Below are 23,463 nucleotides of genomic sequence, written 5' to 3'. Positions count from 1 at the left end.
TGTTAACTGAAAAACTTCACAAGTTACTAGTTTTAATTTACAAAACCATAGATATTTCAAATTATGCTCACTTCTGAATATATCTTAAACTAGTATAGATTTCCTATGCACGAATCATAGACCAAAATCATACTGCCTCACTATCACAATTTAAGGGTGACTTCATTTAATACATAACACTTTGCCAAGTGTTAATTGACTTAGTGTTAATCCCCAATTAATCAATTAATCAGAATAATTAATCAGAGCTCCAGAACTTCACTTTCAATGCACATAGTTATTTATGTAAAATATTTATATAAAATTCACAGCAGCTGTGTGAATTTTGAGCGCAGTGCAATATTGTCATTTTTCACAGAAGTTATCGGGCCTGTATATTATAGCAATCTAAATATTTTCCTTACTGTGCTGTTTTTTGTTTGTTTGTTTTTGTTTTGTTCTGTTCTGTTTTTTTTTTTTTTGTTGTTGTTGTTTTTGGTTTCCTGAAAGAGTGGATTTTCTCTTACACCTCTAAAAATACTTAAGAGAATATATTAAGTAATGACCACATTTGTTTGTATGCCTACATCTATTACTGTGATATATTCCTAAATTCTCAAGGTCTTTAACCATCAGTATCATTTTTTTTGAATCCATGCTGTGTATGTTTGTGCTTTGAAACATGTCTGCCTTCACTGATGACTGAGATATGGATTTTTACACCAGCATCACACTTGTTGAAATATATGCTATGCAACTAAAGATCTATTTTCTATTCAAGTGAGAAAGACTTAAATATACTGCAAGGTCTTGCTTCTCATTAGTTCTCATTTAAATAAATAGGAGTTACAGGCATTCAGCATTTCACAGAAATAAGGCAACCCTTTTAGAAAATGCTTTCATTATCAGTTCATGTAGTTCCTAGTTTCACACTAGAGTGTCTATTTTTTGGCATACATAAGCCAAACACATGAAAGTATCTTCAGGTGTTACCCTATCCTTTATTTTCAAGTAAATTTTTGTCTGTACAGAAGGTTATTATGAAGACTGTTGTTTTGCATTTCCATTACAAGTGCATATTGCAACAAAACCCAAATGCTAGCCTAATGGCCAGATAAATGGCCCCAGTGAAAAGAACTGTTTACCAACTAAAAAGATAGTTCAGCTTTGTTATGACGTACTATACATTCTAGAAAATTGTGTTCATTTAAGAAACACCAGGAGAGTTTATGGTAGAGAAGATGTACATATCTCTTGTAAGATGCAGCCATTCAACTGAGACAAAAACTGTGTGCACAGCAAGGGTTATTTTTAATAGATAAAATCTGTCTTTTCCAATCAATAGACACTTCTGCTGCAGGCTTTCATTCTAGACTGTAGCTTTTTCCATATGCTGTCAACTGTAACCAATAACTCTAAACATATATTTACTCTATATGCTCTACCACAGTGTTTTTTAGGAGATCACATGAGTTCTAGCAGCTGAATGAGTAGGCAATAAACCAAGATTATTTTGGAAACAAATCATTTTTCCTTTTCTTAAAAAATACTACATGCTACCAAGATAGATTTAGAAATAAAGGATCAATATAAGGTATTAATCTCTTCAGAATTACAATTATACACTGTCCTTTAAGTACATGTCCAGAGCTAGTGAATTATTATATCTGAAGTCAAGCTACAGATTAAACTTGTAGAATGCAGAAGGAGGCAGCCAAAGAGAGGCAGAGAAATGAATCTTTTTAAGGGGGAGGGGAGTGACATTTTGATTTGACACATTAGCGTCTTTACATTACTGTTCTGCCAGTACAGAGCCTCTCTGGAGGTGTATGAAAGATTTTGCACTTAAAACTAAACTGGCAAAATAATCTTCTTTGCTGTGTAGATTAATGTTAGGAAATTTTCATTTGCTTGTCTAGGGCAGTTCTGAATATTTCTGCATATATTCAAAACACCTTCTTATTTTTCATTTCTCCCATCTTGCCCAGGTTTGGGTTCCTATAATGTGATAGTCACTATGAGAGGGAAAAAAACAGTCAAAGCTTTATACCTCATTTTTTTTCTCAAATTGAAGTACCTGCCACACTCATCACAATCTCAGAACAGAAGGTGTAAGGAGCTCTAGGAGTCTTCAGATGTCAAGCAGACACAAAAATAAAATAAATCAAGGTTCCAAAGACACAAGTGACAATGAACTATTATTTAAAAGACTTGTTTTCTCATGGCTGTATATCTATCCGTCCCCAGACTAATCTTCTTCTCCCAATCTATAATACACCTACTTAGCATAATCTTGGCAACTTTTTCCCTATGCATTATACTATATCTTGGGTACTTCTCTGTCATAATTCTGTCTTTCTTTCCCTCAAATCCCATGTCTTCACATCACCACTATCACTGGGCACTAGTGCTTACTTTAGAATATTTTATTAGCATCCACAGACTTTAAGACACAGATCCCTTTGGTAATATCCATATTTCTTCTAAGACCAAATTTAGAATAAATCTTCCACTTTGCACTTTCTCAGTATTCCATTTGTGGTTGCAATTATGATGGCAATCATTGATTGTCCTCTAGTTAGGTAGTGAAAAAGTAAAAAAAAAAAAAAAAAAAAAAAAGATTTATCTTTATTGTCTAAACCCGCATGACTTTGCCACTCCCTTCTCTACAATTTGAACATATGAATTTCTGTATGAGGAATATTTTCTTTATTTGCTTTTGTAAAACACAAGTCAGAGCCTCTTTAGTCTTGATAAATTATCAGTCTTTATGACTCTCAGAAGCAGTGAGGTCTATTTAAAAATACTGTGAAGAGACATTTCCACTTATCCATTTATAATCTGCCATCTCTCATTTTCCTTGTGTTCACAACTTTCCTCCTTAAAGCAGGGGGAAAGTTAATTTTAAAATCTTTAAGGCATATAATAAGATATATATATTTGTTGTTATTATTGTTGTTGTTTCAGTGGCGTTGTTCTTTGTTTCAGCAGTGTTGAACCTCTGGGTGGCCAGTGTCTCATCTCCTTCAGAGTTCTCTCTTTTCTTCAATAACATACACTACAGTGTAAAACACTGCATGTTTTACAGGTTCCATATTCCAAATCATGACTATACCAGAAAATATTGATGTCATAATGCGGTTTTGAGGCATTCTGTGTTTTGTGAGAGCAAAACCTGTTTAATTCTTGTCTTTCTCTTCTGTCTCTCACACCATTTTGATCCCCAATAATACTTTGGTTCACAAATATTTACTTTCCCTACTAATTTTCCCATGCAGGACCTTATCAAAGGACTGAAATGTCCTTCATTTCAAAGGACTGAATGAACTGCCTGGTATCTCTTGCTTTGGTGGCATTCACTGGATTTTAGTACATCAGTGAAACTCTTCAAAAAATTCTGCAGGTTAGGCTTTATCATGTCCAGGTCTTTCAGGTGTTTTATTATTCTATTTTTAATGATCATTTCAACTATTTCTCTGATACAGATGTAATGTGTACTCATCTGTAACTACTTCTGAGGCTTTTTTGATTAGAGACACAAAATTTGCCACCCTCTAACTTACTGATATAGTAGGCATTTTTAAATAAAGCCTGTGCTCTTTGTTAACTTCTCTGTCCCCTCAAACCTAAGCTTCTTCTGAATTCTCTGGTATCATCTAGGACCGGTGACATGAAGGTTTTTAATTATCAGATTTTTCAGCGTCTTTGCATACGATAACTTAATCGTTAAGAGCTTCTCATCTTTAGTGACAGGCAAAGCAAGCTCAACACAGAAAATGCTACTTGTTCTCTGATTCAGAGGCTGATGCAAGGAAACAACTCTGTTAATATAGTCTGTATCTACTGTAATTGCTCTTTTTAGCTCCAAAGACCTATGTCCAACTGAACCAGCAACCAGCAGTTTCTCACATGTCTATATATTGGAAATAGGCCTATAAAATCCATTTACCTTGACTCTTTCTTTCCAGTGAGACCCAAGCAAAACAAATTGACCTCCTGAGTCTCTACATTTTTAGCTTCAGTGCAAGGGCTTCTCTCACAATTTCCTTCTTCTTCCTAACTGAACTTCAAAATTAGCAGTGATGCATGTGATAGATGGCTACACTATCCAAAACTTTCTTTGAGAAAAACTACATATTTGAGGAAATTGTGACTGCTCTCATATGTTATGGACACTATAGAAAAAATATGGCAATAATATACAATTTGTTTTAAACCAATATTTTGGGGAAAGACAAACCATATTGCTAACACTATGCATGGAAAAAAAAAAAAAGTTGAATTAAAAAATTAAAATACGGCCACCCATAAATAAATAATTAAATTATATTTTTTTTTTATGAAAGAAAGACAGAATTTTCTAGTTTTATTAATGTAACTTAATAGCTGGCCAAAGGGGAACAGAGCTCTCTCTCATAAATAAATAAAAAAAAATAAAATCAAATAAAATAAAATAAATATCCCACTGATAGACTTTGTAATTTCAGACCCTAAATGCATACTCCAGTTTCTAATTTTAAGATGAAGAGTTCCTACTAAAATCTTCCCAGAAGACAGGCAGGATTGGCCTACTGTTAATATTGGCTGGAAAGGAAAGACCTATTAATGCATTGCTTAATAATGTGCAGCAGAAGCTCTGGAAGGAATACCACCATCTGTGTTTGTGCCTAAAATGGAGCTTACTTTTGAAGATATGACTTAAGTTATTCTTTTACCGATTAAAATACCGGAGTGCCGCCAAAGTGATGACACAGTTTCCTTGTCTTCTTAAAATTGTGACAGTCTTTTTTTTTTTTTTTTTTTTTTTTCTCAGCGTCTCTCCAGAAATTCATAGGAAATAAATTTTAAAAGTAGTGACACTAATGGGACTCATGCAGTCAAATCTTTGTGCATCACTTTGAAAATTTACTTGCTAAAGTACTAATGAAAATTTAGGTCTTTGAATATTTATGATCCTCTATAGGATATCATAAATGTAATTCTTGTTTAAATAAATAGATGGCAAATCTATCAAAAATCCATGTTGTGCATACAATTACAATCAAATATTGCCCAGTAGTGTCAGATTCATTTGTATTGTTTCATTCATTTGCTGTTACATTCCCTCTTGATAACTGAAAGTTTTTGGATGTATTTCATTTCTCTGGTTTAATCTCCTACTCAGAAAGACAATGAGATAAAGGACAAGAACATGGAGAAAGCATTTCAATTGTAAAAGTGTGTTTTTGTTCCAACTGCTGGAAGCTGTTACTTTTCCTTGGAGCTGCAAGGCTGCTATCTTCTTTGGTTGGCTTTGAAAATTTCCATCATCTAATGGCTAGTAGGGGAACTCTTGGATGGGTGTTTGAGGGTGGGAAGACAGGGAGAAAGAAGGGCAGTGTGAGACCTTGTGGTGAAAGATTGTTTTAAATTTGAATTATGGCACAGACAGTTACAGTAACATGTTTACTTCTTGATCTACCAATGTTTATAGTCCTAGATGGACCCCATATGTACTCATAGGCAGGTTATCCAGCAGGACTACTACAATGTCCTCTTACCGTTATTAGTCAAACACAGTTAGGAAAAAAATCAGATTTACCCTGGCATGAAGCAACCAATGCTCCCTCTGCTGCACTTTATATATTACACATGTTCACAAACATCCTCAGGCTCTTGCTCTTCCTTTGCCTTGTGCTACTACTGGAAGAGAAGCCCTGACCTACAGGAGACAGGAAGGTGCTCAAAGGGATGGTTTTTAGGATTGTGTCCCCAGCATTTCTTCACAGGAGATGTTCAGTCTATGTCTCATGTGTATATCTTTCTTCCATTCATTTCTCAAAACAAAATTAAAAGTTTTTCTTTTTTGTTAAAACATCTCAGGCTAGAAATTGAAAGTAAGTGAATTTCTACATCAGCATTATCATGTAGGCAGTTAAAAGTTGCTGTATCTTCCTAGTGACCTAATTTGTTATTTATTATTTTTGTGTCTGAAAATTTTTAGAGCAACTTAGTCCTTGGAGAATGAAATGCTTTTATAAAGTGATACCATCTGAATAGTGGCACCAAAACAAAATAATGACATAGCATTTTTTCATCTAAGGATTCAGTGGAGGAAGAACCACAAACACCAGAAAGCTATGGCAGCCTGACAATTTGAATTGTGCAAGTAGCAGAGTTTAGGTCTTGTTGTCTTTACCCTTTGAGAACATATTATAACAATATCTAATAAAATTGAGGTTTTCATACTAATTAGATAACAGAATATAGAAATAACATATGACTAAGCAACATTGATTTCTGTCTTGTTACTGAATGACTTATCTCCCTGGAAAATTGTAGTTGTAACAATGCTTAAATTCATTACAAGTGATAAAAAAAAAGGACATGAGAGAGCCAAGAGTTAATTGCAAAAAAGAGAGGGAGAGACAGAGGGAGGAAGGAAGGATTTAGGGAGTGCAGTTGGTAGATCCTCATGCAAAATATTAGGCTAAATGCTGCTTATTTTTAAAGTTACCAGAGCGCCATTCTAAAAAGAAAGCCAAATCAAAACCATGACAGTCCATTTTGTTGTCTGTCTGATTTATACAACTCTAGTGTAGAATAGACCGTGTTCTTTAAAAGACTATCTCTTTCTCAAGATACTCATGTGTGCATATATTTCTGATTTTATCCAAAGTTTTTCTTCTTGCTTTTGTTAAATACTGGCATAATTCAGATATCTTTTAAGTACCTCAAGATTGTCGAAGAAGTTTGTATTTCAAAAGAATAATATTTCTTGTAGTCATTTCCTATTTTTCCATTAGCGACCTGAAAACATAGTAATCTGATTTCATGCTTTAAAGATTCAATGTATCTAATGCATGTTAGCTAAAGGGGAGCAAATATTTTGTGTATATGTGCATGTGAGAAGAAAATAAACAGAAAGCATATGTGTGTTGCAGTTCCTCTTTTTTGTCACAAAAGAAAAAGTGGCAAAAATAGGAGCATTGTTGCTATGCATCTCATGGTCCCTGCTCATGTCCCCATGGTAACCAGCAGAAGTCATTCGCATTCTGCAAAAGAATCAGGAAGATACATGTGTGCAGCAGTTCAGAGGGCTAGGTAGTCCAAAAGAGGCAGTAAGGATGGCCAGTTTTGAAAAGGTCACACATTCAGGAAATTAATAAAAGTCCCATTAACATGTAAACCACACCAAAACAACAATTTTTATTTTAATTATAGTTTGAACTTGCAGTAGGTGGCAAAGATCTGAAAGTTTCTGGTGGTGTACCATATAGCTCATGACACAGATCCTCAAATGTCATCAGTACATAAAGCTCAGAAGGAAGAGATGTTGATGTTTTTTCAACATCAAGTTTGGTCCTTTGATTTCCTGCACAAAAACTGCATTTAAAAGTTTAATATTTTGGTTCACTGTAGCATGCCTGTTCTCTTCCTCCCAAAAATCTCTTCCTCCCTGTCTTAAAGATTTAAAAGATTTATAAATATATTAATTTCAAAAGGCCTGCTTCATAGGAAATGGTCACCTTTATCTAGGTGTGGAATGGCATCTTCTAACATTTCCAATAAAAATAATTAAAAAAAAAAAAATCCAAATGAAATGCAAGGAAAATGAAACAAAACAAATAAAAATGTACTAAGATGAAAATAACAGTTCTGCTTGTTGAAGAATTCTGACCGACATTGTACACATTTTATATGCAGCATCTTCAACGAGTCCTGGGTAAAGACCGAATGTTTTATATCTTTTTTTTTTTTTTTTCATTCTACTTTCTCTTCTCTTGACTATTCGCTATACTGAAATTCCATTTTCTTTTCTCTTCCAGGTATTCATCTCCAATCTCCTATTACCCTTTAATGATGTTCCTTTCAGAAAATCCCACTGGACTCTGTATCTCTTCTAGTTTTAAAAGGGTGAATTTGTCAATCTAGCATGCTCCAGAGAACTTTAGTAGATATTCACTGCAGATTTTTTAGCATTGAATTGGTTGTTAGTTTTGTTTGTTTTTAAGAGTGTATATGTGTGTAAGTGTGTATATATATAAATGCATATATCACAAACTTTTATGCAGAGCCTCACACACAGGCTGGGACATACTGTTTCTGCCAGTGATGTGAGCCTGTGAGGGGAGCCTCTAGAGTGGTGAAGTGGCCTGTTTTCAGCCTTCCTCCCCTGCCCAAGGCTGAGGATGACATAAGAGGTAATGACCACATGATTCCCCATGGCCTGGGGCCATGCAGCCCTCCCCAGAGCCAGATATTGCAGTCACAGATACTTTATGCTTGTACAAGGATACATGTGAAGATTTGTAAGACTGAAAATGTGTTTCTAGTTTAAGAAAAATACATGTCACAAGGCACTGTACCCATCCAACTGCTGCAGGGAGCTGTGTTCATGCACTCATTTGCCTCAACCCTGGCAAGTGTAAGCTACTTCTGGGATGCAAGGTGTGGTTTTGTTGATGCATCAGTTCAGTCCTTGCTCCTTCAGCAAGTGGCAACAAGAGTGGTGATAGCAACTGGTGATTCATCACGGATAATCATGTGAATTATGTTTATAGAAAACCTCCAAAAAAGTAACTCAGATGAAATAGGGAAAAAGCTGGTGTTGCAGTGCTTTCATATGAGGAATTAACCTAAGCTCTCATAGCTAGGAGTGAGCTGTATGTTTGCCTAATAAAGCCTGAGGACACATGCAATAACTCACAGTATTTCTATATGACAACTGCAGCAGACACAGCAGTTCCTTTCAGTATGGTAATATTTGATCAGCTGAAAAATTCATATACTAGAGATTAAGAAAGAAGGAAATAATTTTTGTAGTCTTTCCCAGGATTAATCATGTCTTAGGTTGCTGAGCTACCTAAATTCTCCAGAGAAAACTTATTATTCAGGCCCACTTCCCTGTAGTGTAAGTTTGCCATAAAAATCAACTTCACTGAACTATATGCAGAAACTTTGCAGAAATGGGCTGTACCCTAAGCAGCTTTACTGCAGAGTTTGTAACTTTGATTTGAAACATTTGTTTCAAATCAAAATTCTAGTTTCACACTTGGATTTGCAATCTGTGAAGTTAACTCAAATCAGGTATCTTACATTTAGCATCTTACCTGCCCATACTTGGTTTGTGTATGTACTATCAAGTGAAGAACCTTGTTCTGTACAGTCACGCACAATATTTGCACAATAGTAACATCCAAACTACAAAAACAATACATATGATTTATTATGCTAACAGTTCTGATTTTGCATGTCTCGAAGAAAGAAAATAACTTTTAATGGATCAAAACCTCCAAAACCACCATAATTTTAGTTCTATATTTTATATAGTACTTTTAATAAAAAACATGAATTTGTAGTGGGGGAAAGTTTCTTTTTTTCTTTTTCTCTTTCTTTTTTCTTTTTCTCTTTCTTTTTCTTTTTCTTTTTCCCTTTCTTTTTCTTTTTCCCTTTCTTTTTCTCTTTCTCTTTCTCTTTCTTTTTTCTGTATGTAATTTGTAGACAGTCCAAGCATTCTTAATATGTACTTCAAGACGACTAAAACCCACTGTAGGGTAAAAGAAATGATCACAGGCTAGAAAATAAGAGTTCCAGTGCAGTATATGTCTTGTAGTGTGTCCTTGGACAAAAAAAAAATCTCCATTTTCGTGCCTGCCATATAAGAGAAATAGAGCTCGCCTCGCAGAGATACTATGAAATTTCATTAGCTAATGTTTACACAGTGCTTTGAACTAATGAAGCATTACATTGCAAAGCATTACTTTCAGTCTCGGTACTTCAAGGATGTAGAAAGGATCAAATGTCCTTTTCACTTACACACATTGAAGAGGAAGCTCATTTTGTTTTGAAGTTCTAACATTCTTTTGGGTTTTTATTTCACTTCAAGGTTGCTTCATACCTTTTATTGACTGCTTACTTTAAATTCCTTTTTCTGTGTCCTGTCATCTGTTATAAAAATTGATTTGAGGTTTGTGAGCAGCTTGGTAACTGGATGTTTGGGGGAAGGAATAATACATCCTAAAAAAGAAGATTTTTTTTTATTATTATTATTATTTCACAAACCTTGCAGACTTCAAGAATATCCATGTCTACTGTTCAGTCTCTGCTACTAGAGTGGCATCTACTTTGGTCAGCATTACCTTGAGTCTACTATGTAATTGTACAGTAAAGTTGAAAGGATTTAGATCTCAGGTAACATACAGTGATATGTAGGCAGCTTTATATCATTTACTCCTTGTTACGAGTAAATCAATGTTTGTTTTAAAACAGAGTCTGCAAATGTGATACCGTGCAAGTTTTTTTCAAAATCTGTATTTTCAGTAACTTCATTGTGTTTCTTTTTTTGAAATCAAGTATCAAAATGTATGCAAGGTAAATATTTTTGTTTCCTCATCAAAGACTGCATTCTGGAAGCAGTAATTTTTGCAAGATGAAAGAGTACAGTTTCACCATGTTGTAGAGAACTGGCATAGTGAATTTTATGAAAGATGCAAGAATAAGATTTGTGTTTTTTGTTTGCTTGTTTGTTTTTAATTATTTCTATTTGCTCAAAGGTTACTACTAAAGTATTAAAAAAATGAAACCTTGTGACACAACTTTGTTTGCTGATGATTCAGGAATACTTGACGATGACTAAATGTTTTCAGGATTTGAATTATGTCTAAAACAAGTTTCATGGGTAGCATAAGGTCAGCAGGATCATGAGATTTTTCCAATTTGGTCATGAACAGTTGGATGCAGCTATGAGAAATTTAAGCAGAATTCCAGGCATTTAGCTTAATTCACTCTCAAAATTAAGCCTGAAAAAACAAATCTACATTTTCTGTCTTATTTTACTTCTCCCTCTTTCTCAGCATCTTCCTATGAAGACAAATCACTTGCTGCTGCTACTATGGTATTGGTGTCCTGGAACTACTTCAAAAAATATTGAGGACAGACGACATATGATGTATTTCAAATCAGCACATATATGCAGTTAAAGGAAAGAAACACAAACTGCCACAACTGAAAAAGTAGAAGAATCATGGAATCTCTAGAAGAAATTGCAACTGTCTGGAAAAAAACACAGGTCCAAAAAATGCACAAACAATATTTATGGATGTACAAGAAGCTGGAGGGCTAAAACAAAACAGCTAAAATCAGATGATGAACACTCACACACAAACAGACAAAAAAAAATACTGCACAAGTACAGGTTTTCTTTAATCGCTTTCTAAGTAAGGAGGTAAGGAGCTGCGAGTGCAAGGAACATCAGCAGCCACACTGCTGAGTACTTCTGGGCAGAGTTGCTCAGAGCAACAAGAGCAACACATCCACTGATTGTCTTTTTCATGGAGTGCTGGCAACAGCCATGTGTTTAACCACACCAAGTTCAGTTATACAGAACTTCCTTAATGAGAAAATGTTTCTGTAAGAAGTCCATTTTAGGATTAAAGAAGCTTTCTCTGTAATAAGAAAGAAAACACATCTGTAACTCGTGAGTTGATTATCTATGTTACTTCTGAGAAAGTTGGATCATTATGTAGAACTAACTGTACTTTAGCATTTTTCAAATTAGAAAACACTGCCATGACTTTAGGAGTCTTTCAGTAAGACAACCATGTTTACTGAAGGAAGGATTAAGTACAAACAACGCAGTTTCTAACTGTGCTCTAAGATGGGCAGCTAGCAAACGTGACGCCCATCTACAAGGAGGGCCAAAAGGAGCATCCAGGAAACTACAGGCGTATCAGTCTGACCTCAGTGCTATGGAAACTCATTATGCTCATGGAGCAGATTATCTCAAGTGCCATCACGCAGCACTTACAGGACAACCAGGTGATCAGGCCCAGTCAGCATGGGTTGATGAAAGGCAGGTCCTGCTTGATGAGCCTGATCTTTTTGTATGACAAAGTGACGTGCTCAGTGGACAAGGGAAAGGCTGTGGATGTGGTCTACCTAGACTTTGGCAAGTGTTTTGATACCAGTTCCCACATCATTCTCCTGAAGAAACTGGCTGCTCATGGCTTGGACAGCTATTCGCTTCATTGGATTAAAAAATGGCTGAGTGGCTAGGCCCAAAGAGTTTCGGTGAATGGAGTTAAATCCATCTGGAGGCCACTCACTAGTGGTACCTCCAGGGCTCAGTAGCAGGGCCAGTTCTCTTCAATATCTTTATCAATGATCTTGACCAGGGTATCAAGTATACCCGCGGTAAGTTTGCAGACAACAAATAAAGCGCAAAAGTTGATCTGTTCAAGGGTAGGAAGGCTCTATAGAGGGATCTGTATAGGCTGGACAGATTGGACAAGGACATCTTTATGAGGTTCAACAAGGCTGTGTCCTGCACTTGGGGCACAGCAACCGCATGCAGTGTTAAATGCTGGGGGAAGAGTGGCTGGAAGCTGACTGGAAGAAAGGGACATGGGGGTATTGGTCAATGAGCCAGCAGTGTCCTCAGGTGGCCAAGGAGGCCAACACCATCTTGGCTTGTATCAGAAATAGCATGGCTAGCAGGACTCCAGAAGTGATAGTTCCTCTGTACTCGGCTCTAGTGAGGCTGCAACTCAAATACCATGTTCAGTTTTGGGTCCCTCGCTACAAGAAGGATATTGAGGTGCTGGAGCATGTCCAGAGAAGGTCAACAAGTAACTCCTCAGGCAGAAGTCTTAAGTTGATAGATCTGAAGGCTGAAGAAAAAGACACACACACACAAAAAATGTTTGTTCAATCTGAAATTTCATGGCTTTTAAAGACATGTACAGGAGTTTTCCTGTTCATAATCAGAGACTTCTAGTTTCAACTGCAGAACAGTTTTCTCAGCTTTGTATATTCAATGCTTTATTTCCATACCTAAAATTCTGATTGCAAAAGTTATTCCTGTGCATTTTGATTATCAAGTCCAGGAATAGGTTTCTTAATCGCCCTATTCAGTTGAATTCCGCCTTTAAAAGTTCTTTTACAGAGCTAGGACATATTTCTGCAATGACACACAGCTTTTATTCTCTTCACCTCAGTTTTTCCTTCCCTCCTTGGTTTAGTCGCAACTTTCTCTGTGGATTTTGAGACAGGAAACCATGCTGGCTATCTTATAGCTGCCTCCTTTCATTAGCTATTCAAGGTGATAATCTTATGACTATAACTGATGAGGTATTTCAAAGTTTTTTCTTTTACAGAAACAAGTTACTAAATCAATACTTGGCTAAGTCAGCTTCCTATCATCCTATCAATATGCATAGTTGCAGAAAACAAATTACTAATAACCTCTAAAACTTCAATCTACTCTTACCAATAATTTTCTTCAGGTATATTTGATTAAATTCATTATTGCTGAAACTGTGAAAAAAATGTGTGGGGTAACTGTTAAGTTACCACTGTGGAATTCACTCTTCCATATAATACTTTTCCTTTGGCAGATTAACTATATTTAGTGCTTTACTGATCCTTGTGTGCTTTTCTTTTGTTCACACAATACAATAAACATATTGTTAATGAAAACTTTTCAGAATCCTTAATGGCACTGAAAGTCTTACTTTTCATTGCCGTTATCTACATGACTGACTGCTTTTGTAAATGAACAAATAAAAGTTACCACCTTATGCTGGGAAAAGATAGTAAGCCTCAGGTTCAAGCATAATAGAAAGGGAAAGGTCTTTTTAAAGAAGAATATTTTCATTTCAGGAAATGAGAATCTTTTGAAAATGTATTTTAAGCACATTAAGTATGCAAAAAGTCACTTGAAAATGTTAAAACAAGTTCAAATATGTTGCATCTATCAATGAGGGGAAAATTACCAGCTAAACGAAGGAAATCTATAACCTGATTTTCAAATTCTTCCATTACTTAAATTAAGAATTAAGATCTGTTAATTATGGATTGAGTTGCCATACTACACTTTTGCCATAAGTTTTCTTCCACTAAAATAAAAATAAAAATAAAAATAAAAATAATAAAAAGTGGATACCTAGCAATTTTCTAATGGTAAATTTAAATTTACTCACCCCTCTCCCACTCCCCCCCCCCCCCCCCAAAAAAAAAAAAAAAAATTCTCTTTAGTTACCTTTGAAATACTAAATATAGTTCATGGAACCACAGAGTTCTCTTTCAGTAGTCTGAAAACCAACAGGTTGTCTTTCTAAGATCAATTTTAGTCTGATGTTTAACCACCAGAGGCTCCTATTAGAAGTGTAAGATTAAATAGTTGACAAATATATCAAAAAAAAAAACAAAAAAAAAAACAAAAAAAAAACAAAAAAAAAACAGGTGAACAACCAAACTATAATAGCAAAGAATAAACACACTGATTTTAAAGACCTAATAAATAGTTTTAAATTTCTATTCCTTTGTATTCAGCAAATTCTCATGAATAACAAATATTGATTCATGGATGACTGGATGAGCTGCTAAACAAACAAAAAAAAAAACACAAACAACAACAAAAACAAAAGATTCATAATGCATATTCGTAAAGCTTGTACTTCTAGGTCATGGTATGGCAGAACACTGTTAAATTCTGGCATCATTCTTTTAGTAAAATTAATCCTAAATGTTCTGTAGCATCTCAGTGCTCCTGCTACCATGGCTTCCAGAATTCAGCTGGCCAATTCTGTCTTTTAAAATTACAATAGGTATGCTTTTATCCAAAGCAAAACATGATTTGCATATTTCTTATATTTTGTGCAACAAGTGAGGTTTCCTGAATAGCTTTTGAAACAAAGCTATTTGATTCTGTAGCTTAATCCTTCATAGAAGATTTAAAGAACTCTGAGGGGCAAATTTTGCCTTTATTTATTTCACTGAATCACAGAATCACAGAATTGTCTAGGTTGGAAGAGACCTCAAGATCATCAAGTCCAACCTCTGACCTAACACTAATAAGTCCTCCACTAAACCATATCACTAAGTTCAACATCTAAATGTCTTTTAAAGACCTCTAGGGATGGTGGTGGCACTGTCCTGGGCAGCCCATTCCAATGCCTAACAACCCTCTCAGTAAAGAAGTTCTTCCTAATATCCAATCTAAAACACCCCTGGCACAACTTCAGCCCATTCCCATCATCCTGTCACCAGGCACGTGGGAGAATAGACCAACCCCCACCTCGCTACAGTCTTTATTGTACTTATAAAGATCGATAAAGTCGCCCCTGAGTCTCCTCTTCTCCAGGCTGTACAAACTCAGCTCCCTCAGCCGCTCCTCAGCTGCCAGTTGACTGGGACCTCCCCCGATAGCCAGGACTGTTGACAATGATGGTTAGCAGCTTGGCCAGCTCCTCTGCCAGTTCTCTCAGTGGATCCCATCTGGCCCCATACTCTTGAGTTTATCCAAGTGCCGTAGCAGGTCGCCAACCATTTCCTCACAGATAGTGAGGGCCACATTCTCCTCCCCAACCCCTTCCAACAACTCAGGGTACTGGGTATCCAGAGAGCAACTGGTTTTGCCACTAAAGACTGAGGCAAAGAAGGCATTAAGCACCTCTGCCTTTTCCTCATCTTTTGTAACTAAGTTCCCCCTGCATCCAGTAAAGGATGGAGATTCTCCTTCGTCCTTTGTTTTTCGTTGATGTATTTGTAAAAACATTTTTTGTTGTCTTTGATGGCAGTAGCCAGATTGAGCTCCAGATGAGTTTTGGCCTTTCTAATTTTGTCCCTGCACTGCCTTGCAACATCCTTATAGTCCTCTCGAGTGGTCTGCCCTCTTTTCCAAATATTATAAACCTTCCCTTTTTCTCCTAAACTCAAGCCACAATTCTCTTTTCAGCCATGCCAGCTCATCTTTGGGTATGTGGGGACAGACCGCTCCTGCACCATTAAGATTTCCTTCTTGAAGAACACCCAGCCTTCCTGGACTCCTCTGCCCTTCAGAACCGCCTCCCAAGGGACTCTGCCAACCAGTGTCCTGAATTGTTCAAAGTAGGCCCTCTGGAAGTCCAATACAGAGGTTTTACTGGTCCCCTTCCTGGCTTCTCCAAGAATGGAGAACTCTACTATTTCATGGTCACTCTGCCCAAGACAGTTTCCAACCACCACATCTCCTACTAGTCTTCCTCTGTTTGTGAAGAGAAGGTCTAGCGGGGCACCTCCCCTGGTAGGCTCACTAACCAGCTGCGTCAGGAAGCTATCTTCCACGCTCTTCAGAAACTTCCTAGACTGCTTTCTCTGGGCTGTGTTGTGCTTCCAGGATATGTCAGGGAAGTTGAAGTCCCCCACAAGAACAAGAGCTGACAATTTCACAACTTTTGTCAGCTGCCTGTAGAACTCCTCATCAGTCTCCTCATCCTGGTTCGGAGGTCTATAACAGACCCCCACCAGGATGCTTGCCTTGTTGGCCTTCTCACTGATCCTAACCCATAGGGACTCAACCTTATCATTCCCAGCCTCAAGTTCCACAACTCCAAAACTCTCTAATATAGAGAGCCACACCACCACCCTTCTGTGCTGCCTGTCCCTTCTGAAAAGCCTATAGACAGACACTGCAGCACTCCAGTCATGAGAGTGGTCCATTTATATAAGGCAATATCAGATCTACAGTTTAGCTATTTCAGTAAAGCAAAACAATTTAATTAAATATTTGCCATAGTAATTTCTCCAAAGATTTCATTTTTAGCAATTCTAATCCACACTGATGTGCACCAAGACACAATGATCAACTGGAAACTTCTGGTTTTAAATCTTCTTCTTTCTGTGTAATGTTTGCATTGTTTCAGGGACTGTAGCAATGCACAGAAGATTTATTTTTGTTTAAGAAACAAAATGTTTTAGTCTGCCTTTTACAATATATTTATTGTGTAAGTGTACATTAATTTACCAATCAAAAATATTCTTATATAAAATGTGGACAAGTACTCATTTGTTAATCTTGTCCATACATGTTGCACCTGCTTCTTAGTGGCCTGTGCAAGAGGCAGGATAAAGGAACGTGGGACGATTTACATTACCTGAACCAAAGAGGAGGCTGAACACATGCCAGAATGGTGGGGGCTGAACACCTCCATGAGCCTCCCTGCCCCAGGTAGTGCCAGCTGAGCTCCTGGAACTGGAGATAGCCTCTCACCTTCCAGTGTTGCTCCCACTACACGTGGTGTTTGAGTAACCATACTCAAAACTACAACTTATTCCCAAATTATATAGATATTCAAAGAGAGAAATCACTTCTAGATACAGTACTACCTCTTGGTCTTCCACTTCCAACCCTGTTTTAATTTTTTCCCACTATATTGCGTAGTCAGGCCAGGAATCAGGTACAGCCCAACAGTAAATGAGAGCTGTGAACATTGAATGCTTGCAGATGTTTGGCATCATGGAAAGAAAGATACAGAACAGCTGGACCCGAGGTGACAAATCTCCATACAAATGTACTCACACTTTGCAGGTCTAAATTTGTGTATCATATGCAGAGCAATAGGCACAACCTGTACCTAGAGACACACTGCCCCAACTAGGAAAGATGTCATGACTAGGAAGGAAGAAGTGCTTCTAAAACACTTGGAAGGCTATAAATTAATGTGTAAGATAAAGGTGTGGAGTTCCTCAGAACTAATTTGGAGACAGAGAGGAACCCAGGAAGAAAAACAAAATTACATAGTTAATTAATTTTATTTTAATAAGAACAGCTATCTATGCCCTCAGTAGATGGAAAGATTATTCCTTTATTCACCTGGTTTTCATATCAATTATAATTGACCTTAGTAATAACATATTTATAGTACCGTTGGTCTGTGCTCATTTGGTTTCAAATATCATATACCAAATTGCCATGATAGATTATTTTGCCCTTTAGGCTTCTAATTTTCATTTTAATGGCTATGTAACATAAAATGAAAAACAAATATGGCATTGCAGGTTGCTGGAAAATATTTCCAAAGAAATTTGTCAGCATAATTTCAAGATTGCTTTACACATGATCCTGAGTTCCAAGGAAAACAAAGCAGTTGACATTTAATATTTTCATTTGGCTTTCATAGCTTAATTTTATGTATCTTTTGGCTCTAATGTATACAGCATTTGGCACTGATTCTAACAAGACCATGGCTACTTACTAAAAATTAAGGAAAATTTCCAAACATTCAGTGTGCAGTGTCAATAGCAATGTCTTCATCCCAGTGACCTTCCCTCCTTTCAAGGTCTGTATTTTTGTGCTCCTGCCTGGCATCGCCATATTTTACATTTAGTAATCACTTGCTGAAGAACACTTTCTTATCTGTATATTCTGGCCTGCTCATAAGCAATAGAAAAAGAAGTTGACTTCTAAAATGTGCATGAAATCAGCAGTGAAAGAAGTGAACTAAATTAAAAAAAAAAAAAAGCTTTGAATTCCATTGTGTAGATTCCTTATTTCCCCAAATCAGATCTTTTTAGTAACACTAGGATTTAGAATAGCTACTTCCCAGATGCTTCTGTGGGAACATAAGTTTATCTAACTCTTCTATATTGCTGGGAATTTTCCCTAAAATTAAGATTGGCACAGTATTTCTAATAGATGAAAGTTGCTGCATAAATAAAAAGCTTGCATGACTTGGTTTAAAATAACTGTTTATTTATACTCTATTTTATTCACAATTTACTCAATTTATTTTGTCTTTCCAATGGAATAATTTCTTACTAGAAGAAGGAGAAAAATAGTGAACTCAGTTTCATTATTTTACCAAAGAAACATTTCATGAATATATTCAATCTGTGTTAATGGATTTTAACACATTTTTACTATTCTGCAATGAACTGCTCATAAAGTTTTTAATTACCAAAGCAGTATCCAAAAATACACAACAGAGAGGTGTAGTGTTGTAGCAAAGATTATTTCCTTATGCATTTAATTTTGGCTCACAAATGCATCCACAGGTATCTGTCTGTACATAATATAAGACCCAATTTTATAAATGTATGTAATTTGGGTAAATGGCTGTTCCCAAAACAATTTCTTCACATTATGTTTCAGTTAAAGAAATTAAGAAATATCATGTAGCTCATATATCCCTGATATTCATCACCCGATGCTGCAGAATGTGAAGTACATTAAGAGACCTGTATGGTGTAGCTGCCTGAGGTCAAATACTGTCCAGAGAGCCCACAAATAAATTCCTTTGCCATGTGCTTTTTGCCTTATAGTGGACTGTGTATTGCATTGTATAAAACAGTCACTACAGTTTGATTCATGTGGTACTTACCAAAAACTATTTTCTATCATGCAGGCTTCTAGCCATGCCATGTCTGAAGGATGTGTGATGTTCCCATCCTCTTTGTCCTGTAGTATCTGTTAAAAATAGAAAAATAATAAAGTTAAATATTCCCAATTGATGGGAGGAATCCAGGCTTAGTTTTATCTTGGCCATCCAAGAAGAGTTAAAAAAATGTCCTCTACCACCTGATGTAACCTCACAAACTGGATCCTGTTCTGACCCAGGGAGCCCTTCCTAATGTCCTGTTGACACCCTTAAAGCCCTGTTCAGGTTTAGACTGGCTAGATGGTGACTGATCACTTCTGTGGTCTCCTTCCCCTGAGCCTTGTTTAGGAAGATCCTACATCCCTGTTGATCCTCATGTGGAACCATATTTCTGTCAGGGGGTTATGCTTTGATGGTTACCTGCCTGCAGTCAGGTAGCATGTTTGTGTTGAGGCTGGTCAGAAGTGGAACTGTATCTTTCAGGTAATGGCATACATTACTGCTTACAGAAGTTGCTTACAGTTTGGTTAAGGGATAGAATGCACATGAGATGGTGTGGGCTGATTTCCTCCGTATTACAGACTATTACAGTTCATTCACTTTCTTCTCCATTACACCTAATTACTTGTTTTTGATAAAGTATTTCTTACAAAAAGGTATTATATATTCATCTAAACACATCAAGAGACCTAGAATTACTCTTTTAAGTAAAATCTTCACAAACCTCTAGAAAGATAATGCTGGCTGGCAATCTCTCAAAGATACCCCAGACAAAATAAAGATAATGTTATTTTATCTCTTTAGTTAGCTAATGTGTCCTCCACACCTTTGACATTTTGCATGTTCTGCATGGAATAATATTTAACAATCTGAGAATGACAAATCAGGGTTGCAGCTTCTGGAAAAATGTGAATCTTGATTTCATGGTCGTACATGGAATATTTTATGTGTTTTAACAGAGCTCCTTACTTCAGTGTAAAATAACAAACCTAAGAAAGCTTTTCTGCAGCCAAGAATAAAACATTTGCTGAAGGATACTCCTTGGAAAAAACAACAGCATATTGAGGCAAAAGAGAGGAGTTTCTTGTTGCCTTGGAGGGAGGATGGAATAGTTTTCTCATTGTATAAATCCCAACTTTTAACTGATTCTCCAAAGCAGATGTCTGTCTCTGAAGAAGCTGAGACACAGCACTGATGTTTTTCTTTTCTTCAGCTTCTGCAATGAGTCACATGTAGTTCGGCACTCAGCTTGAAGCAGAACTGCAGCAACTTGAAGGCTACCCCGAAACTATGTTACAGTTATTTATATGATGGGAAATGCCTTCAGTTTCTTCTGTTTCAACAAAATAGAGAAATTGTTTCCTCGAGATGATGACAGAAGTATGTAGTATTCAAAACCTGAAAATGCAGCTAGCTGCACTTTTTGTATTCAAGATGTGAGATATGTTCATCTGATTTGTGTCAGTATGGAACAGTGCTAGGGCCGCATGGTATGATGAATGTGACCTTCTGTCTTACATACCCTTGTATAACCACAAGTCTAAGAAAAACAGAGTGGTTAATGTATATAATTCTTGTACCTTGCAAAGGAATGTTTTAGCAATTCGTGTCAATAGAGAGCTTGAAGGGAAAGGTATTTGTAGGCTTTTCCTTGAAGTTTCTGATATCTGGGGGGTTTCAGAATAATTGCTATTATGACTATTGCATGGGACACTATACAAGTCTCTGATATCTGGCCAGGAGATTAAGGAGACGGGGAGAGCTGAAGAACAACTAAAAGACAAAGCTTGCAGGGGATGTTGCACAAGTCTCTGACATACAGCCGAGTTGGACAAAGGAGGACAAGAGGGAGGAAGACTATGAGCCTTCAGCACAAGAGAACCCCAGAGACCCCCTGAGGGACCACCGGAGACTGATACGCGTGCTCCAGTAGGAGGGTTTGGATTCCAGAAACTAATTATAATAACCCTTTTTTTTTTAGAAGTAGTAATGAATATGTATAAGCCTAGGAGCATAAAAATCAGCTGCTTGATGTAACTGGTGTGTGTCTTGGTGGAACAGAGACTCCCGGCACACCCAGCGCTGTTTGCTTACCTCTATTCCTTTAATAAATTGTAAACTTTGATTACAGTCCTATTTTGAAGACTAAGCCATTTATTACAAAGACAACAATAGTCTAGGGATGATTTTGTGACGTCCTTGCTGACAAACAGCAAACTTTTTTTTGTGACTTCTTTTTAATTGTTATTGCTGATCTCACTTTTAGAAGTTCCTGATTATTTGTGCAAATCAATGTGCAGGATCAGACTGCATCCTCTGAGGGGACAGTGCCAGTAACTGCCAGCTGCACTTGAAGCCCAGGAAAGAGTAGTTTTTAATCTGTTTGTGTTGTGGTTTAACCCAGCAGGCAGCTAAGCACCACACAGCTGTTCACTCACTTCTCCCACTCCTTTCTCCACCCTCAGCAGGATGGGACAGAGAACCGGAAAAAAAAAAAAAAAAAAAAAAAAATGTAAATCTCATGGGTTGAGATAAAGACAGTTTAATATGACAGAAAAAAAATAAATAATAATAATTAAAAAATAATAATAATACATACAAAACAAGTGATGCACAATGTAATTGCAGGTTGGTTCTCTAGTTCAGCTGCAGTGCCTGTCACCAGAGTTGGATCAGATCCAGAGCCATTTTCTCGAAGGTGCCGAATAGTGTTGAATATTGTTTGATATGTGAAGGCCAGACCCCAGCAGAGAGCAGTGAGCTGCAAATCTCAGGCTCTGCCAGGACTGAGGCATACCTTTTCAAAACATTCTGCCAGCTTTTTAGGATTCTTCATTTGTTCAGGGGTGAACTCCAAAACCATTGGAGGTGACATGATAGATACCATATCCTGCCACACACCTTTCCATTGATAAACATCCTGCCTCAGGGCAGATCTCTGGGTAGTACTATTACATAGTTGTCTAATAATAAATGAACTCAAAACACATGTAGGAAACATAGCAATAGGATCTTGCTAGTTTGAATATCTCAAGAACATTCAAAATTTTCAAAAACTATTTTAAGTCACCTGTAGCAAAGACTGTACTTGCTAATAGTTTCCATGGTAAGGTTGCAAAGAGTGAGAAAGATCACCATACTGAGTACAAATATCAGATTAAGTTCATGGTCAGTGTAATATGAACACATGCTATATACAAACTGGCAAAACCATAAGCAAACTTAGGCCAGTCCTCAGAGGTGATAAACATCAAGAAAGGAATCAAGAAAAACAACCCTGAAATCACATAAAAGAGCATTGCGAATGAATAAATTCACAATGTAAGTGAATTTACAGCATTGTGGCGGGCAACTAATAAATTCATATAATGCTTATAACAAAACTTGTTTTAACACACTCTGATTATCTCAACCCTTCATGACCCACATTGTGTTTTAACACAGCAGGCAGCTAAGCACCACACAGCCATTCGCTCACTACTCCCTGTGGGATGAGGGAGAGAATCATAAAAAGGGTAAAACTCACAGGTTAAGACAGTTTAATAGGACAGAAAAGGAACAAAAATAATAATAGCAACAACAACAATAACAAAAGTAAAAATAATATACAAACCAATTGATGCACAATGCAATTGCTCACCACCCACCAGCTGATACCCAGCCAGTCGTCGAGCAGCAGCTGCACTTCCTGGCCATCTCCCCCAGTTTGATGCCATATGAGATGGAACATCCCTTTGGCCATCCTGGGCCAGCTGTCCTGGCTGTGTCTCCTCCCAAATCCTTGCGCACCCCCAGCCTCCTCACTGGCAGGGCAACATGAGAAGCAGAAGGGTCCTTGTCTCTGTGTAAGCACTGCTCTGCAACAACTAAAACCTCAGTTTGTTATCAGCATTATTTTTCTCCTAAATCCAGAAGACAACTCCAGACCAGACACTATGAAGAAAGTTAACTCTATGTCGGCTGAAACCAGGGTAATTTGGCTGATACACAGTAGCAGAGTGGGGTTTGTTTTCTTGGATTCCTGGGATGTTTTCTTCATATCTTTAAAATGTAACTGATACTGCTAAGTGCGGTATCCTGTGCTTGGTTGTTTCAGTGCTGCAGCAGTGGCAGGCACGCAGCACACACAGCTCACTGGTGGGGAGATGGCACATAGCCTGCATGTCGGGGTGCAGCCACAGTCAGATGTATTTGATATCAGATGGCAGCACTACCATCTGGGAAGCCATCACACTGAGCTCCTCCCTCACCAGTGGCACACAGGGACGGAAGGCAGCTACATTGGTGTGCTGCAGGCATGTCCTAGTGCAGGGTTTGGGGACTGTGAGACACCAGACAGGCTATCAATGTTAGCTTAGCTTTCCAG

At 37.1% G+C, this 23,463-nt stretch overlaps 1 protein-coding gene and 1 long non-coding RNA gene across 2 annotated transcripts in view; one reads left to right on the top strand and one right to left on the bottom strand.

Moving 5' to 3' along the window:
* The window catches only part of TMEM47 (transmembrane protein 47), a 262,209-nt gene extending 251,303 nt beyond the window's left edge, over positions 1-10,906 (top strand). The window contains exon 3 of the mRNA XM_072027577.1: positions 10,815-10,906. Within this exon, the coding sequence (XP_071883678.1) occupies positions 10,815-10,891 (77 nt within the window). The 3' untranslated portion in view covers positions 10,892-10,906. The remainder of the gene's footprint in view (positions 1-10,814) is intronic.
* Positions 1-23,202, bottom strand: part of LOC139999412 (uncharacterized) — a 37,390-nt gene extending 14,188 nt beyond the window's left edge. The window contains exons 1-2 of the long non-coding RNA XR_011804858.1: positions 22,711-23,202; positions 19,101-19,186 (exon numbers count right to left, since the gene is read on the bottom strand). This is a non-coding gene — a long non-coding RNA (uncharacterized lncRNA). The remainder of the gene's footprint in view (positions 1-19,100; positions 19,187-22,710) is intronic.
* Positions 23,203-23,463: the final 261 nt, after the last annotated feature.

This window comes from Anas platyrhynchos, chromosome 1, assembly GCF_047663525.1.
Source record: "Anas platyrhynchos isolate ZD024472 breed Pekin duck chromosome 1, IASCAAS_PekinDuck_T2T, whole genome shotgun sequence".
NCBI classification, from domain to species: domain Eukaryota; kingdom Metazoa; phylum Chordata; class Aves; order Anseriformes; family Anatidae; genus Anas; species Anas platyrhynchos.
The sequence above is the reverse complement of the archived record's forward strand: the minus strand, read 5'-3'. Positions and strand labels throughout refer to the sequence as shown.